The 18220-nt window shown below is 38.0% G+C and overlaps 2 protein-coding genes and 1 long non-coding RNA gene across 3 annotated transcripts in view; all 3 read right to left on the minus strand.

The window, feature by feature from the left end:
• Window positions 1–18220, minus strand: part of LOC147842925 (uncharacterized) — a 959952-nt gene that overhangs the window by 233091 nt on the left and 708641 nt on the right. The window lies entirely within an intron of this gene.
• si:dkey-88n24.9 overlaps window positions 1–18220 on the minus strand; it is a 203030-nt gene that overhangs the window by 125311 nt on the left and 59499 nt on the right.
• Window positions 6734–14098, minus strand: si:ch73-335d12.2. Its single transcript, NM_001082802.1, is given in 4 exon segments — window positions 6734–7147; window positions 7304–7651; window positions 13603–13956; window positions 14047–14098. Coding segments are annotated over 4 exon segments (1101 nt in total). The 5' UTR covers window positions 14084–14098; the 3' UTR covers window positions 6734–6785.

Here is an 18220-nt window from a genome sequence, read left to right on the forward strand (position 1 = left end):
ATTTCCTGATTTTAGGGCATTTTTTTGCTTTGAAATTAATTAAAAAATGTCTGTAATAAAATCTAATCAATTTTATTATAAGAATTTAGCTGTTAATTTATTAATTTCAAAAAGAGAAAATATTAATTAAATCCAACGTGATTTTATTATGAGAATTTAGCTGTTATTTTTGAATAGTTTCAGAAAGAGAAAATAATAATTAAATCCAACGTGATTTTATTAGAATAATTTAGCTGTTATTTTGAATAGTTTCAGAAGAGAAAATATTAATTAAATCCAACGTGATTTTATTAGAAGAATTTAGCTGTTATTTTTGAATAGTTTCAGAAAAAGAAAATAATAATTAAATCCAACATGATTAAAATGAGCATTTTCAGATTAGCCAGGGGCACACAAGTCGCCGAGGACCAGAGTGATGAGCGCCCGTCATGACCTGGAGGTGGACATGTCAGCAATTTTCAAAGGACATTTAAAAATACGCACAATCTTTAGAAATAAACAGCGGATTTGAGTTTTAAACAACTACATTCTCGCATGAACAACCGTTAAAACTTTGTTTCATGGTATATTTAGAGCAATATTTGATTATTGTATTGGTTCTGTTCAGTGTGAGATTGAATCGGATTGAACCGTGTTTGGATTGAACTGTTTGCTGGGAGATCGGGAATCTTTTTATCGCACGTGTTCAAAAGCTTATAGTCATCAACATGTAATTAGTGTATAGTGTAAATGCGTGTGACTGAGTTATAGCGAAATGCTAATCAATCGTGTTGGTAATTACAAAAAAATGCAATCGATTTCAGGTGGCGTCCGACTCTTACAAATCACTTAAGTGAGCCGATTCCTAGAACCGAACCGAGTCACTCGACTCAAACAACGCCGACTCGCTTCACCAGACAACGCGGAGATGTCGTGGTCTCATCCAAACGGATTTATCGGTAAGTGTTGAAATGTCCAACTTTGCTAATTAAATGTTATATATTTCTTTATAGCATGTAATTCACCAAGTAACTTTAGCTTCTTTTGTCTATTTATAAACGAGGTTACCAAATCACTTTATTGTCACATCAGCAGCAGCACCTGCGCTATGATGAGTGAAAAGATTAGAACGCGTGTTTGTAACGTTAATGCTAATTTCGTGGTATTAGAGAATGTTTGAGTTTTTTAAAAAGGTAATTTTCTGTTAACTTACTGTTAACTGTGTTTTGTTTCAGCACAGCATTGAGTTAAAGTGACCACAGAATAAAGTAAGCAAGGTAAGCAATGGCCTTCACTTCATTATGAACCTCATTATCAAACCAAAACAAAAATAGTACTGTCTAACACTATTTACTAATTACAACGTTGTATAGTGTCAGAGGCAGAGGAGACACATCAACCAGCAAGTGTGTAACTTAAGGCTGATTTATACTTCTGCGTCAAACGCCGGCGTATGCTACGGCGCTGACGCATAGCCCTTCGCCATGGCCATCGCCGACGTGCACCTCTCAAAAAATGTAGCTACACGTAGCAACAACGCGTAGCGCAAGCTCTGTGATTGGTCGGCTTGGTAGCGCTGACGAGTCTGGGCGGGACCGAGAGCCGCGCGAATGGCGCGAACTCAATGTAGCGATTGTTTACAAGTGTGGAGTCCTGTGAAGGAGCTCTGGATGGAAAGTTTTGTTTTGTGTTTACCTCATAGTTATAGTTGTTGCACGTCCGCCGGTTCCTGCCTCAAAATGATCGAGTTTGAGTCACTTGTACATCCAGGAAGTGTTCAGGAAAAGCAAAACAGAAGCAAAGAAACTCGACACAGAGGAACATTTACACCTCACTGCCAACTAGCGTTTCGGAAGTGTTAATGCAGACCAACAGAGACAGTGCGCAGAAGTATAAATGCAAAGCTACGCCCGTTGCCTGCGCCGTGAGTTACGCCGGTCACTTGACGCAGTAGTATAAACCAGGCTTTATCAGGAAAATGACTGACTGAATGGATGACTGTCTAGGTTGCAAGCAGGACATACATGTTACAGTTAAAGGGCCATGACACCCCCCGAGGTTCGGTTAAAGTCTACTTCAGATTTTTTTTTTAAAAGATGCATGATTAATGGGCGGAGCTCCGCGAGCATCGGGCAGGAGTGGGCGTGGCCAGCAGGGGAGAACGTGAGCAAACAACTGTTGTTGTCAGTTAGCTCACAAAATGAGACAAACCGTGATGAGACCATAGACTGTAAAATATAGGAGACGCATGAGTTTATAGTTTACAAAGTTAAAATGCAAAGAAATGAACAGTGATTTAATGCCCTGCTACATTTGTTATTCATAATTTCATATACACATAACCACAATTTATATAATTATAAAGATAATCGTGTTCATGTAAACACTATAAATGAGGACTTCTCCCTCAATCCCCGTATCCAGCAGACTCAGTGCAGCAGGTCTCCTGACCTGTCTATTTTAACCATTATTCCTGCTGGTAATCTGGAGGATTTTGGCAAACACAACAGCACGGCGATGTGTCTAAATGTGAACAAACTCCTGATAAAAGACAGCGTCCGCCATTCTCTAATTCTTGTGCTGCTCTCCCGACAAAAAATGCTAGCAGCACACACACAGCTTTGCTTGAGACTGGCAGGTCTCATGAATAATTAAGCAGCCGGCTCTTCTCATAGGATAAGAAAACTCCACTATGAATAATAATGAGAAACCGACGCGTCATCATTGCACTTGCAGTTCTGCGCTACGTCACAGATTTTGATCCCGCCCCAAAAATCATTTTAAACCCGGAAGCTGAAATCAGCTGACAAAAGCTCAAAACTATCCAGTTTTCCCCACAATTAAAGCTGACAGGTGCTAACATTGTCTTAACTGATGCTCAACACACACAAATCTGTTAATATAAAAAAAAAGTTCTCCAGGGTGTCCTGAACCTTTAAGTATTTCAGCTACAACATACTGTTAAATCACAGTAACCATCTTGCCATTAATTGTAACTTCACAGTAAAATATAGTTAATTCTACAAGAGAATACGGTGAAATTACAGAAATGGGCCTTACCCTGAAGTCACATATGGCTGTAATTTCACTGTAATTAATTGTAAAACAAATCACAGAGGCTTACTGTGAAAGCAATACGATAATAAGTCAGTAATTTACTGTTAATTAAGGGTCAAATATTTTACAATGTATCAATAAAACTGTTTTATAAGGTGAGCGCTGAATTTGAGAGAGAAGCCACTGTGCACCGTGGATCTTCACAGCTGCTGAGGAGCTCTTGGAGTAAGACAGAGATCTGAGACTAAAGGTAGAGTTTACGATGTTTATCATGTTTACAGTTTCTGACTGTGTCATAACATAATAACAGATTGTTAACTTATTTTCTCTTTTATTCATTTTTTTTCTTACTGTTGCTCAATGGAGTTGGACAATGAAGAACCGACAGGAACTGAACAGCTTGTGAGGGCAGTAATGTTGACCTGAGCAGGGGCCTTCTACAGGGGACCGCCTAAAGATACTGGCATCATCATCATCATCATCATCATTGAAGGTGTTAAAGTTCTTATAGACCTTATCTTTACCAGACTCAGGCAAACTCTGCTTTCACTTCGCCCAAAGCCCCAGCTGGACTGTTTTGGCCCAAGTTATCCGATCAGGTCCCCGGAAGTGACTGTGGAAACTTGACTGGCCCTGGCTCGTATTGGCACGCTAACTTAAGTCGCGAGAGTAAAAACACGGCTCTTGAGTACATTCCCAGAGCTTGTGTCCACCTGGGTTTGACATATGCATTTTAACTGTGACAAAGAATGGTGTTTTTACAAGTGACTGTCTGGTGAACACTGGAAGATATTAGAGGGTTGTATTCCCATGAACTGTGGTGTCCTCCTTGCTTCAATGAATCTGCATTATTCTGGCAAATAATACCCTTCATGCATCAAATCAGATAAATTTCACTCTAAGTCTATTGTTTTAAATAATATTGTTAAATGTCCAGTTGTTTGAAACTGCTGTTTAAAAAAAGATGATCAAAGTCCTTGTTAAGATGATCAGTTTGTTTAAATGTACATGTTTTATTGTGTATTATATGACGTATTGTCTATTATGAGATTGTTGTTACTCTGTTTTGTGGCTCCACACTGCTGAACAGGCTCCACTAATTTGAGCTAAATTTAATTACATTTTACTCAATCCATACTTGTTGAGTTTAATTAATATTATTGCTTGTAATCTGTTGCCTCAATTTTATTGTGTAGATATAAAGCATTATTTTCTAGAGCTGATGACCAGGCTCCACACATTGCATGTTAAATCTAAATAAAAACATTGAGTAGTTTTCATTAACATGGTGTCAGTTTTTCTGTTCAATTTAATTAATATTTTTGTTTAAAATTTGCTAATTTCTTTAAGTAATTTTTGCTTACTCAATTTAAATGACTAATTTTAAATAAGCTAATTTGATTAATTGTTACTCAATCTATATATGTTGAATTTGATTAATAACACTGCTTGGAATCTGTTGCCTCAAATTTATTGAGTAGATATGGGGTATTATTTTTTACAGTGTAGACAGAGTATGCAGGCTAATGTTGGCATTAGGCTATTATTTTATTATTTAACTTCACCGTCGCCTTCAGGCCAGATTGTGAAGAGAAGTGGCGAAACAAATCTTGCACAGCCTTTATTTTACTTTAGTTATTGACAAATACCCGTCATAACTTAGAATTGAATTTGTTAGGAAAGGTTTCTTTTCATTGGCATGTTGGCCAATTTAAAGGCTAAATGTATGTGCCTAGGCCTGTTTAGAGTGCTGAGATGTTACAGAGCTCTGTTACAGAGCACTTGTTTTGTTTCTTTTTTCCAACTATATATGGCCTATAGCCAGCGTTTGTTACAAAACAAAATATGTTAAAACGTATAAAGGACTCATTCTTGAAAAAAAGCAAAAGAGCTGTGCTTGTGCACGTTTGAATAATGTCGGGCTGTAAACAGGTTCAAGCTTTATAAAGCTGTCAATCAAAATGTACATTTCGGGGTCGGCCCTAATTTTTATGGCTTGATTACAGCTATACTAGCGCTCTACTGTCACTCCCCAGCTCTAGCTCCTGCAGGAGCATTCCTCAAGCCACCCAACTCCCCCTCTTGAACATGACGAGTTCACTGTACTCAAACGGCAAATGGTTTTAGTATGGCGTACCTATTAAAGTGACCGGCGAGTATGTATATGTTGTTACGTTATAGATCGTATTAGTTATTTGTTTGTTTATTTTATATATATAAATATTATATATATACAGATTTGTGTTTTGTTTATGCATTTGGAGCTGATGTTGTGTTGTGCGCTGTGGAGCATGTGCAGCTTTCTCTCTCTCTCTCCCCCTCCCTCTAGAGCTGCGCTTGATTGCGGTCCAGCCGTGTTGCGTGTGGGAGCGTATATAAGCTGGAGGAGAGGAACAATGGGGAGATCTTTCTGCTCGGTGCAGGTCGCAAATCTCCGTCGTCGCCGCCGCTGTTGTTCCGAGCGTCTCCTATCTCCTGCCTCAAATTGTTGGTTGACTTGGTGTAAATTGATCGATTTCTGTTACTGACAATTTAATTATTTTCTAAAACGGCTCTCTGTTAAATCTGAACCTATTGGCTTTTCTGATTAAATATTTATATATATTATTTTTGGTTAGAAACAGAAGCGGTAGGTTGGGAATCGCCATTTACTTTAAAATGTTTTCTCCTGGTTTGTGGCAGCGAGGGAGAAAGGGAAGTTTGCTGTAATTTTATTTGGGGTACTTTTATTTGAGCAGGTAAGTTAGAATTATTTCCCCGCAAGTTAGCTGTTTTTTTTTGTTTATTATTTTGGCCTGGATTCCCTTCCGAAGAGATGCTTCTATCTTTGTTGTCTAAGAGAATAATAAATATTGTTACTACTTGGTCAGCGTTGTGATTATTGTGAGTTGGGACAGGAGAAGGGGGAAAACCCTAAATTGAGTATTTGAGTTTATTTCTTTGTTTATTTACACTTGTTATTGTTCCAACCAACCCTAGACGGGTCGGGACGTCACAATGTGTATATCTATATAATTACCGTCCACTTTACTGTGCATGAAAAATACGTATTTTAGTTGAACCACATTTGAAGATATAACAATACACTAGATTTCAGGAAACTGAGAGCTGAATCCTTCTTGTTGTCAAATTCTCAAACACAAGCAGGAGGCGCCACAGTAAAAACCATCATCCCTGGAAAAGCATTCCATCCAGGAAGCTGAAATTTCCATATTAAATCTGAGAAAAATAAATCGACAGTTTTACACACTTTAATATATGCTCTACATTTAATTTTCTGATTACTGTGACACTGGAGAGACATTAGCAAAAAACAGGACACAAGAACTCTGACTGTAGATCAGTTTATTTCATCTGATGAGGATTTAGGATCAATCACATTTTATACCCAAACTTCTCTCTGCCTTTCAGAATAAAGCAGATTTCATTCAGCTGAAACACAAATCATGATTTACTGAAGATCTGCTGCTCACAGAATCACATTCAGCAAAAGATGAAGAGACCAAACACCAGCAGATCTAGAAACAGTTCACACACATCACATCTAAAGAATCTTAAATTAAAGAACTTTAAACCGTAATCTTAAATGTTGGTGTTTGAACAGCGCTTCATACTATGATTGATAAATACAGAAATGTGGCTATTTTAAAGCACAAGCAGTAATTTCACTCAGAACCTTTAAAATAACAAATCTAACATAAGAACGTTGAAAACAATGAATGTGAGTAAACACACAGACACATCTTCTCTCAGTAGTTAGTGCAGATGAAGTTGAGTCTGTGAGATTCAGGAAGGCTGATCCAGGTCTGATCTCCTCCAGACTGAACTGCTCCTTTTCTGTTCTCCAGTTTGCAGTTTTCCGGTGTGCTGCCGTTCCCTGGAGCCCAGTTCTGATAGCACACCATGTCTCCACTCAGCCAGAGCCACATGTTCATGCTGCAGTAGTTGTGTAAACCCAACCACACCGCCTCAGTAGACGCCAGTTTAACCACGTTCATCACACGACGCTGCATCTCCACTGACTGAACCGAGACCAGATCCACATGATTCTGTCTGCAGTATCTCAGAGCTTCAGACCACGACAGATTCTGCTGGATCACAATCAGTTTATCTGGACACAAAACAAAGCAGAAACTAGAGAGAGACTGATCAACAACAACATGCAGAACAAACACTGTGGAGGAATTTGACATGTCAGACATGTAGGGTCAACTTTAAGAGATCTGCAGCTGATGATGCATTGAGTGTGTTTGGAGGATCTGCTCACCTTCATGACACACAAAAGTATACTGGCGGTCACAAAGGATGTCATTCCATTGTTTCAGATTATACAGATAAATCACTGCGCAGTTTTCATGACCTCCAGCATTGTTTGGTTCAATGGTATCCCAGTATCTGAATGAGGAGTTGCTCTGATCTGACCACTGCCATGTGTCTCTGAACAGACCGATCCAGACTGCAGATCCAGATGAGTTTCTGTCATTAATGAACTTCTCCAGCTGTTGATTCTCATTCTGGTTCCTCACACTGACCAGATCAATGTGATTCTGTCTGCAGTAACTCTGAGCGTCTCTCCACTTCATCATCTGATTGACAAACACCAGTCCTCTCCTCACTTTAATGAATGAAAAATGAACAGGAGCATCATCAGAAATATTTTATTACCAATGGAGTGAGCTGTTATATTTATTTTTATTACTGAGATCAGCCACAACAAAGCATCTCACATACATATACAGAATATGTGATATATATATATCAAGCTTTTTAGCATTTATAATTAGAAAATTAGGGGCGAGGCAGTGGCACAGAAGGTAGTGCTGTCGCATCACAGCAAGAAGGTCGCTGGTTTGAGCCTCGGCTCAGTTGGCGTTAGTGTGGAGTTCTCCCTGCGTTCATGTGGGTTTCTTCCAGGTGCTCCGGTTTCCCCCACAGTCCAAAGACATGCTGTACAGGTGAATTGGGTCAGCTAAATTGTCTGTAGTGTATGAGTGTGTATGTGGATGTTTCCCAGAGATTGGTTGCGGCTGGAAGGGCATCGTAATGAGTAAAAACGGCATGCGTAAAAACTTGCTGAATAAGTTGGCGGTTCATTCCGCTGTGGCGACCCTGGATTAATAAAGGGACTAAGCCGACAAGAAAATGAATGAATGAATAATTAGAAAATGTCTAAAAGTATGTGATTTATATTCAGTAATATAATAATTTATTACTGCATGTTGTGAAATATGCTGCTGTATTTGTAGAATCGGTTGCCACCTTACACGGACGCACTTGATGAAGTAGCCTGGAACATGTTTGACGCAGTACTGATGACATCAGCAAATTTATAGAAACAGTTATGGGATTTATAGGAAAACTAACAGATGTAGAGAAAACAACTATTAGAACATTTCCCAACCAGAAGCTGTGGGTGGATAAAACCTGCTCAAGACACTCTGATATCCTGTACCGCCACCTACAATAAGGAAGCCACTTTGATCCCATACAAAGTCATGTCATACAATGTCCGGAAAGCAGTGAAGCAAAAATACAGGAACGGACTAGAGTCACCATTTCAACAACGTGACTCTAGGAGCCTGTGGTATGGACTAAAAACAATAACAGGCTATAAAGCACTAACATACAGTACGATGAGCACAGATGTGTCTCTGGCAGAAGAGCTGAAAACCTCTTTTTTTCTTTTCATCTATGCTTTTATGACTTCTAGGCTAGATAACTGTAATGCTCTATTTGCTGGATGCCCAACAACTTCTATAAATAAAATTCAGCTAGTACAAAATGCAGCAGCCAGAGTTCTCACCAGGTCTAGAAAATATGATCATATCACCCCAATTTTATCCTCCTTACACTGGCTGCCTGTTAAGTTTCATATTGAATTTAAAATATTGCTTCTCACCTATAAAGCTCTAAATAATCTATCTCCTGTTTATCTAACCAACCTTCTGTCTCGCTACAATCCAACTCGCTCTTTAAGATCTCAAAACTCAGGGCTTCTGGTAATACCTAGAATAGCAAAGTGTACTAAAGGAGGTCGAGCCTTCTCTTTCATGGCTCCTAAACTCTGGAATAGCCTTCCTGATTACGTCTGAGGCTCAGACACACTCTCTCAGTTCAAAACTACATTAAAGACCTGTCTGTTTACTAAAGCATACACTCAATGCATTTCATAACATTGTGATACATGAGTGTGCTCCATGCAGGTGAGCAGGCTTTTCAAATGACCTGTAGGACAAACTCCTCCTGTCTTCACGCACCAGACATTTCGTTAAAAATATTCATGTGCTTTACATGTTTGTTTTTATAAATACTATTTTTATTTATAGCCCTTAATAATTGCATATCGTGTTTAAATACACTATGAACAGCAGCTACGCTAATTATTTTCTTTATTCTCTATTTCCACTTGGGGATATACATCCTGTGGTCTCTATAGATTATGCAGCGCCATTGATGTGATCCAAGACCTGTGAAGAAAGGATGCCAAGGTATCTATAATCCTGGACACGTCCGTATCCTGAGTAGATGCTGTTTTGGTCATGGAGGAGCGGAGAGCATGAGACTGATTCCTGAAAAACCACAGTGACAGAAGGATCTCCGCATTGATCCCACGGGCCAGCCTGAACACAAGCTGGGGACCTACTCACACTTGCAGCTTCTCCACGATGGACGCACAGTGAAAATGAAAACACAATGAACTGAACTTCAACTCTGAAAACTGGTCTGACACTGTTTCAGTTCAATAGAACTTCTATGTTAAGCTGCTTGGACACAATCTAAATAGTAAAAAGCGCTAGATAAATAATGATGAAATTAATATGCAATATGTGATTAATTCGATTAACTAATTGCTGCATCTTGTAAATACTTACATTTAAAAAAAAATTCACTTGACAGCACTACTTTTTGCTTTTATTTTCTAATGCATAACTCTATTTCTCCATAATTTTATGTTTATAGTTATTGTTGTTATTTTAAGGTCACGAGTGGTTGTGAAATAATTTCACTGCATATCATACTGACTGGGACTCTGTAATTAAGTAACATATAATGCCATATATTTCCATAACATATTTGATGTTTTCAGATTTGCAGCTTACCAAAAACACATGCTCTATGTACATAATTTTTACCACTTATTAAATATTAGTATTAGCAAAACTATATATAGAATAGAGCTGCACGATTCTGGCTAAAATAAGAATCACAATTTTTTGCTTACAATAAAGTTCTCAAGATTCTGTAGATGTAAAATAAAGGTTTATATGAGTGGGCTATTATTATGTTTATTTCTCAAACATATGGTAAAAAAAAACTATTAATATGTAGGTCTACGGTTTATTCTCATGTACAACACTTTGTATTCGCTAAGAAAGAAAAAAGCATATCAAATGCTTGTCGTGGCCTAATTATAACTCTATAACGCCATGCCATAAGATTATTTAAATGTTGTGCACGCTTTCGGTTTCATTTTCACTGCTAAGTGCGTTTCATACTGCCTGTGTGGCTCTCAAACAATCACTCTGTGCCGCAAACTGAATATGATTTACAACTTTATTACCTGTTATTGACAGCCTTTGCAGGTTCTGTACACTAAAGTAGACTTCATTCACAGGCGAGCGCCCTGCCTAGTGCCAAGAAATGGCATTTTTGGGTGAATTATACCTTATAAATACAGTATGTGACTCTTTCAACACCATTGGTGTTCACGTTGCTGAACAAGGTATGTAAAAATACACATTACATAAAACAATGAAAAGACTCCTGCAGCCTCCTTTGCTTCTATCCTGAACTTGGAAATATGATTGGCAGAATCATATAAATGCTGCATTAAGATCGTCTAAGGCTGGGGTTCCCAAACTTTTCAGCCCGCGACCCCCAAAATAACAATGCCAGTGACTCGCGACCCCCAATATCCTCTGAGGTGGTTATAAATACAGAAACCTTGCATGCAATGACGCAGAAACACCAATTAAATTTGTGCCAGTGCTTTAAATGTGCCAGAAAGTATAACCTGATGTTATAAAATCAAAATGCATCTGACGCTATTGCTGCCTTTAATATAATGTAATTACCCCAGGGGTCGCAAAGTAACTATAAGCTACTACACTGAAAAAAATTATTCAAAGATGATTCCTTGGATTTACTCAATTTCTTTATGTTAAGAGGTGGTAAACAATTTATCTGGGCTGAATTTAAACAAACAAATTAAGTTGAACATTACCAATCTTAAATTGTTTGTTTAAATTCAACACAGACAAATTGTTTGCAACAGTTCTGCATGCAACACTTTTTTCAGTGTAACTATATAGTATATAGTAACTATAAATGACTATTTTTATTTTCAGTATAGTTATGGATAAAATATGTTAATTCTTATGGTTTAATAAAAATGAATAGATTTTTGGAAATCACCAGGCGACCCCCCCCCCCCCCTTTATTGCCCCATGACCCCTCGGGGGGTCCCGACCCCCACTTTGAGAACCACTGGTCTAAGGGGATGAATCGATTGTGCTCTTTTTTTCGATTAATTGTGCAGCTCTAATATAGATTTAGACATATTCAACAAATTGTCTCTCACTTAAACAAGTACCTTAAAAAAAACAGTAACTTAAAAACATATTATTTTGTACTAAAAACTCCCGCCTAGTTTTTCAAAAAATAAATAAATAAAATTTTGGATAATATATAACTCTTTCTAGTGTAATGATGGCTATATCTCTCCATTATATTAAACCCTGAGAACTGTTATGGAACTCCACATGAGACAAGACCACGAGAATGATCAGGCACTAAAACAATGAACTTTCTAATCTGGGTAGAAGAACAGCTAGAATAGCAGTTGTTCAGGTTGTCTCGATCATGCATCCTGAGCTCCCCTCTTTGCCCGGGAGTTTACCTTGTCCACCAGAGCAGCTCCACATAGAATGTTTAAGTTTTGAGTATGGTGTATCTTGTGGCTTTATATTCACCCACATAGCAAAATTGCTCTGGCCCACACAATCAGGTTTTGCTTGGCCCACATGCCGCAGTGAATTACGGTACATGACTGGACCAAATCTGGCTTCCAGACAAGGGCCAAACACAGACCATATCTAGGCCAAGTCTCAGCCAAGTTAATAACTCATAACTGGGCCTGAACTGGGCCAGATAGGTTGGTGTGTCACGATTGCAATGAAATTGATAAACCCATGGAGTGATGCGCTTTAGGCACACTATGGGCACACTTTTTCTCAAAGTGACCTGATTGGTAGATTTTTTTTTTCTTTACTCAAAAATGATTTTAGTGTATTTTAAATGTGGGTCAAGACTGGTCAACTCAAATGGCCCACTTATCAAATTTTTAAATCTGGGCCAAATACTACGTTTTTCATCTGGCCCAAATCTTGTGTGCCGCCTTAAAAACGGTGCCACCTCTGCCAAACCCGGGCCATGTTTGGCCCACATGCTGTATGCCAGTGCCGGATGAATGCCTGCTGTGCCAGTTTTTTGCCAAATCTGGGCCAGAATTCTTTGCTACTAGGGAATAGAGACCAGATTTCTTAAGAATGGGAGCTATGGTGAAATATTATTTAAGTTTGGCAAAAGTATCCACTAACTTAAGCTTGGTGGGTCTACCTTGATAAGATCTTTGCCAGATGCGCAACTCCAGGGAAAATGGTCTTCACATCAACTCATGACCAGGCAAGAGTCTTGGTGATGATTTTATCGTCTTGAATCTATGATGATTTGAGTATTTAAGGAAATGGTCTCTGCATCAGGACTTATATACTGCAATGAATTTCTACATGGTCAGGTATTCATCTCTAACTCCTAAATGTATCTTTGAATAATTGATGTTGTACAATCTTGATTGGCTTATTTTCTGTAATTATGTGAATTGGAATGGAAAATCTTTGCCTGACAAATAAACGTCAAATTCTTGTAACTCTAATATCTCCTGAAATCATTTAAATCTAGTAGATTGTTTAGGCTGATGTTTCCCCAGCCTACGACCAGGATTAGTCATACATTCAGGCTCAATGGATGGAGCATAGACAGCATTAGAGACCTGTTGATTTCTGACAATCACAATCACTTAGTATGATATAATCTAAGGTCTAAATCAAACTTTAAGTATGAGCAAGCATGGGGCCACCTAATATTACTAGAAGGAAATTAGTTTACAGTTATATCCTCTGTCTAAGAACCAGAACTGGCAAGGATGTGTCTGTGAGCAGATGGAGATGGCCAGTATACTGAGTTCAGCTAAACAATGAACCATTAGCTGAAAATAAGCATTTATTAGGTTAATCAATCTAAATTAGACCCAATCACGACCTATGAGGTGATCAACTTGAATTAGATTAATCTAAATTTAAAATTATTATAAACTGGAGTCAGATTAAATTGAGTTGGAAACAAATTAAAATAAATCTTAACAAGATATTTCTTTTCACATGTGCTGAAAAGGCTCACACGCATTTAACCTTCACCCATACTGTTAGTTCTGCCGTAGGACTAATAGATGGACCCCTGCACTAGAATAAACTGCATATATTTTATTTCATAAGGGTTTGTACTCACTGTTGTAGCAGATGAAAGTCCTGGCATCACTACATGGTTCAACAAACCACTTTCCATTTCTCATAACAGTACAAATATCACCTTCGGCTGTTTGTCCAGATGCCCAGTTCAGGAAGAGCACAGGATCACCTGAAGACCAATGCCATTTATAAACACTCGTCCGCTGAAGACCAATCCAGGCATATCCATCATTCACTTTCACACTCTTCTTCAGCTGGATCATGTCGTTCATGTTGTCAACGGTGGCCAGATCTGTGTAATTCTCTCTGCAGTATGTCTGAGCTTCAGTCCAGGTCTTGTTCTCATTGATAAAGTGATACTGACGCTGAACACATTCAGATATGGAGCAGAGAGCTGTGAAAGAGACACTTTGCTTTAATGGTTTTCAGAAGAGTCGAACCTAAAGAAACTATAAACCATCAATAAAACTACAAACACACTCACCAATGAGGAGAAGAGAGAGATGTAGAGTTTGAGCCATTTCTGAGAAGAAAAAAAAACCCCATCAATTTAGGAGTAAAACATTTCAGTAAAAGAGAAGTATTAATGTAGAATACACAACCAACAAGAGGATCAACAGATGTCAGAAGTGTCTTTGAGTGTGTGTGTGTGTGTGTGTAAATAATGTAGATGTGTGCTCTTACTTCACAGGTGGTGTGTTTCTGTCCTCAGTCGGATGTTTCTGTTTGCAGCCTCAGATTATTCTGTGATGATTCTATATCTGCTCTCATTCGTCATTCAGAACGTCACATTGTTTGTTTATTACTCTAAACAAAGGCCTTTTTCATTTTTCTTTCTCATTCACATATTTTCTGTACTTCTGTTGGATTGAGTTCATTTGAATGTGGTCAAGAGTCTGTATGTTTCAAAGTATTTTCATAATGGCTACAGAGGAAAAGTCCATAATGAAAATTTGCATTTCCTTTTATTTTCATGTCAAGAGTTCACACTTAGCTGATGATTGATAATAAAGCTAGTTTGGCATGCTGTCCCGGGAGAGAGCCCTGAGCTCATAAGATCCTCGATCCTGGGGCTTCCTCCCGTTTGGAGGGAGATCTCAAGAATTCCCCTGTCATGGTGGCTGAAGAGCAGATAATAGCATTTCTATGGTGTTCACTTGGATTAGCCAATAAACTTAAGTTGCATGTTTTTGGATGATGGAAGGAAACCGGGGGACCCAGGGGAAACCCAGGTGAGTACGGGGAGAACGTGCAAGCTTTGCTCAGAAACGTCTGATGGTTTGGTAAAGATTGGAACCAGAGACATTCTTGCTGTGAGGCAATAGTGCTAACCACTGGGCCACCATGCCACCCATCTAGAGGGAGGAGGAGTAGGGGTGAAAGAGGGATTATTCAAAATGAATATAACTGTGATACGTAACCTAGGGTATTCATAGTAGCTTATCAATCGTCTGATTGGTGCATTGAAAATTGGATAATTTGGGTCCAGCCGCAAGCAATCATAAGCACGTGATTCTCTCGAAATTAGTTTATAAATAAACTTCACTTATCATTCAGGTGTCATGTAGAGATGGGAAGTTTGGATCATTTTACTGACTCGGATCTTCGAGTCTCGTTCATCAAATCTTTTTTCGAGTCATTTAATTCATTTGGTTCAATTTGCCAAAATATTATTAAAATGTTATGAATTGCTTCCAAACACATCTACAACTAGCCCAAACGGTTGATCACATGACAAATAAGTCATAAATAGAAGGAGAAAATAATAATTCAATGTTTACCTGCTCTTGTCTATTGTAAGGATCCAAAATATCAGACCATAAGAACTGTTATGGAATTTCATGAGACAAGATGCAATGTTCCAATAGATTTTCTAATCTGAGTAGTGATGAAGAAACCAACTGTTCCACTGTTCTATTCAAATTACTGTTGACAATGCAATCACAGGCTGGAGAAACAGAGCTACTCAACAGCAGGGGGTAATGCGAAGAAGTCACCCTTCTCCTTCCACCTAAACCCCCCTTCTTGACCCTTATGTTACCTTCTGATTAGAGCACATTTCACATAAAATGTTCAAGGTTTTAATATGGTGTATCTTGCATCACTATATTCATGTTTGGTATCATTTTAAATGTCTCTGTGTGATTGGTAAAGTGGTCTTAATTTTACAGTAATATTTTACTGGTATATGTTGATTTGGTTTTTGACTTCTATAAGATCTTGATAAGATGCTCTCCCTCCTAAGAGATGGTTAAGTCCTTAAATTGACCAGGTCAGGGTTTCTGTGACACTTCTATTGTCTTGAATTTATGGCTGTTTGTTTTGACTTGAGTATATAAGGTAAGATGTGCTTTAGGACAGGGGGAGATCTTGTAAAAAGACACCCCATTGCAGCATCTCTGAGACTTATGCTGCAATGTATTTCTGTGGTCAGGTATGCATCTCTTAACTCTTTGATTTATCTTTGATTAATGGATGTTATATTGTTAGTCTCATCTCTGAATTGGCTTCCTGATGATTTATTATGTAATTGGCAGAATACAATTTTACCTGACAAATAAAATTTTAAGTTTTGATTAATTCTGGAGTTTTGCGAATTCATTGTATCCAGTAGATTATGTGGAGTCTCGTTACCCTTATCGTACGGCATAATCGAAATTGATTTAATTGGCGCATTTGATTATTCGTAGCCATTGCGTGCCGATAACATGTAGACCTTTTAATCATTCGACCACTGGGAATAGCAAGTTGTATGGGCTTGGCTAAGGATCTGTTTTTTTAAGACTAGGTAAGCGTTAATGCGACCAGCTTATTCAAATATAGTTAATCCTGCATCCTCTGACTATTTTCAGAGTGCCGACATATTGTCCGTGAGAAGAAACGCAAACCCGGGGCGTGGAACTCTGAGCGACGTAGGTCCCTAATGAACGTACAATTAGAATATCGGACCTCAGAAAATATCAAAACTCTAAATTAAATCACAAATGATGAATGTCATCCGTTCTTACAATTAGAAATATTATCTAAATTTTAGGATCATTTAAATTGGAGTCAGATTGAATTCGGAGTTAATAAATTAATATAAATAAATTCTAATAAATAATAAAATTCTTTTCATAAGCACTAGAAAAGGCTTACATGCATTAAACCTTCGACCATGCTGTTAGTTTCGTCATTGAGCTAATAGATGGACTCCTACACTATGAAGGTATTGTTGTCTCTTTGCTCAGCTCACCTCTTCATGTCTTCAAATGTCAGTGATTCGTTCACGTTACACTGACAGTCACATATAATCTTAACCAATGTACACAGTCTGAGCCGATAGGAGCCATGGTAATTAGTTCACCTTTCAATTGAATTCTTTTTCCGGCTCTAAACGCATGTGATTGGCCCTTGAGGAACGAATGACTCAGAACTGATAGAGGACTCGAGAGATGAACAGATCAATTCTTTTTCCGGCTCTAAATGCATATGATCGGCCTGTGTGGAACGAATCATTTAAACCCAATAGAGGACTCGAGAAATGAGCGGATCAATTATTTTTCTAGCTCTAAACGCTTATGATTGGCTTCTGCCTTTCTGCGATTAACGACTCAAAAGACTTGAAATGAACGATATCACCTGCACAAATGTGCGCACGCACGGATGAACGAATCACTCCCTGAGAGGACTAATAGTTCCCGAGTCATATTGAAGATTCGTTCAAAATGAACGAATCGTTTCATGAATGACCCATCACTAGTGTCATACCATCAATAGAAATACGTTCTATTGTGCTGTTTTAATTTTATCTTACAGAGTTCATTTCCAAACTTCAACACACATACAGTACCTGAGGAGCTGAAGAGCTGGATCAGGAAAATAGATTCAGGTTTAAGCTGGACAGATCTACAGAGACTAACTCCACTGGCGTAAACCAACTGGTTTGTAGCGTTATTGGCAATGTTGGTATTGTTTACTGCATTATTCTTCTTGTTATTAACTCACCCGCCTTTTTTTGTGGGCTGTGCAAGATTTTATTTACATTTTTCTCTCCTGTACACTCAGAAATAAAGGTACACATGTTGTCACTATTGATCATATTGATACCTTTAAGGTACATTTACCGCTTTTTACACGGCACTTAATCCTGGGTTATTGTCATTTTAAACACTAGTTTTAATCATAGGTACAGACACATTTCACATCAGCGGGCTGTTCCATAAACCAAGCTTAGCGAAAAAGCCAGGCTGATTTTGGTAAATCAGGTTTATTAATGGCGGATTCGATTTCATATATCAAATTTATGATAGTTCAAACTCAGTTACTTTGGCAACTTATACTGGGAAACTAGCCTGGTCCGGGGCAGCATAACTCTCAGGCTAAGTCTTAAGTTCAAGCTTAATTAAGGTAAAATTAACATTCACCTGCTGTAATTTGATGTCATTTTATTTCACTTAACCTCTTAATAATGATTAATGATTAAAACTTAATATATATATATATATATATATATATATATATATATATATATATATATATATATATATATATATATATATATATATATATATGTATATAGAAGGGGAGATTCTACAAAACGAAAATGACTGTGGTATTAAACCTAGGGTATTTAGTGGCTTAGGAATCGTGTGATTGGTGAATCATGAATTGGATAA

The sequence above is a fragment of the Danio rerio genome, chromosome 7 (assembly GCF_052040795.2).
Source record: "Danio rerio strain M-AB ecotype USA chromosome 7, GRCz13ab, whole genome shotgun sequence".
NCBI lineage: Eukaryota > Metazoa > Chordata > Actinopteri > Cypriniformes > Danionidae > Danio > Danio rerio.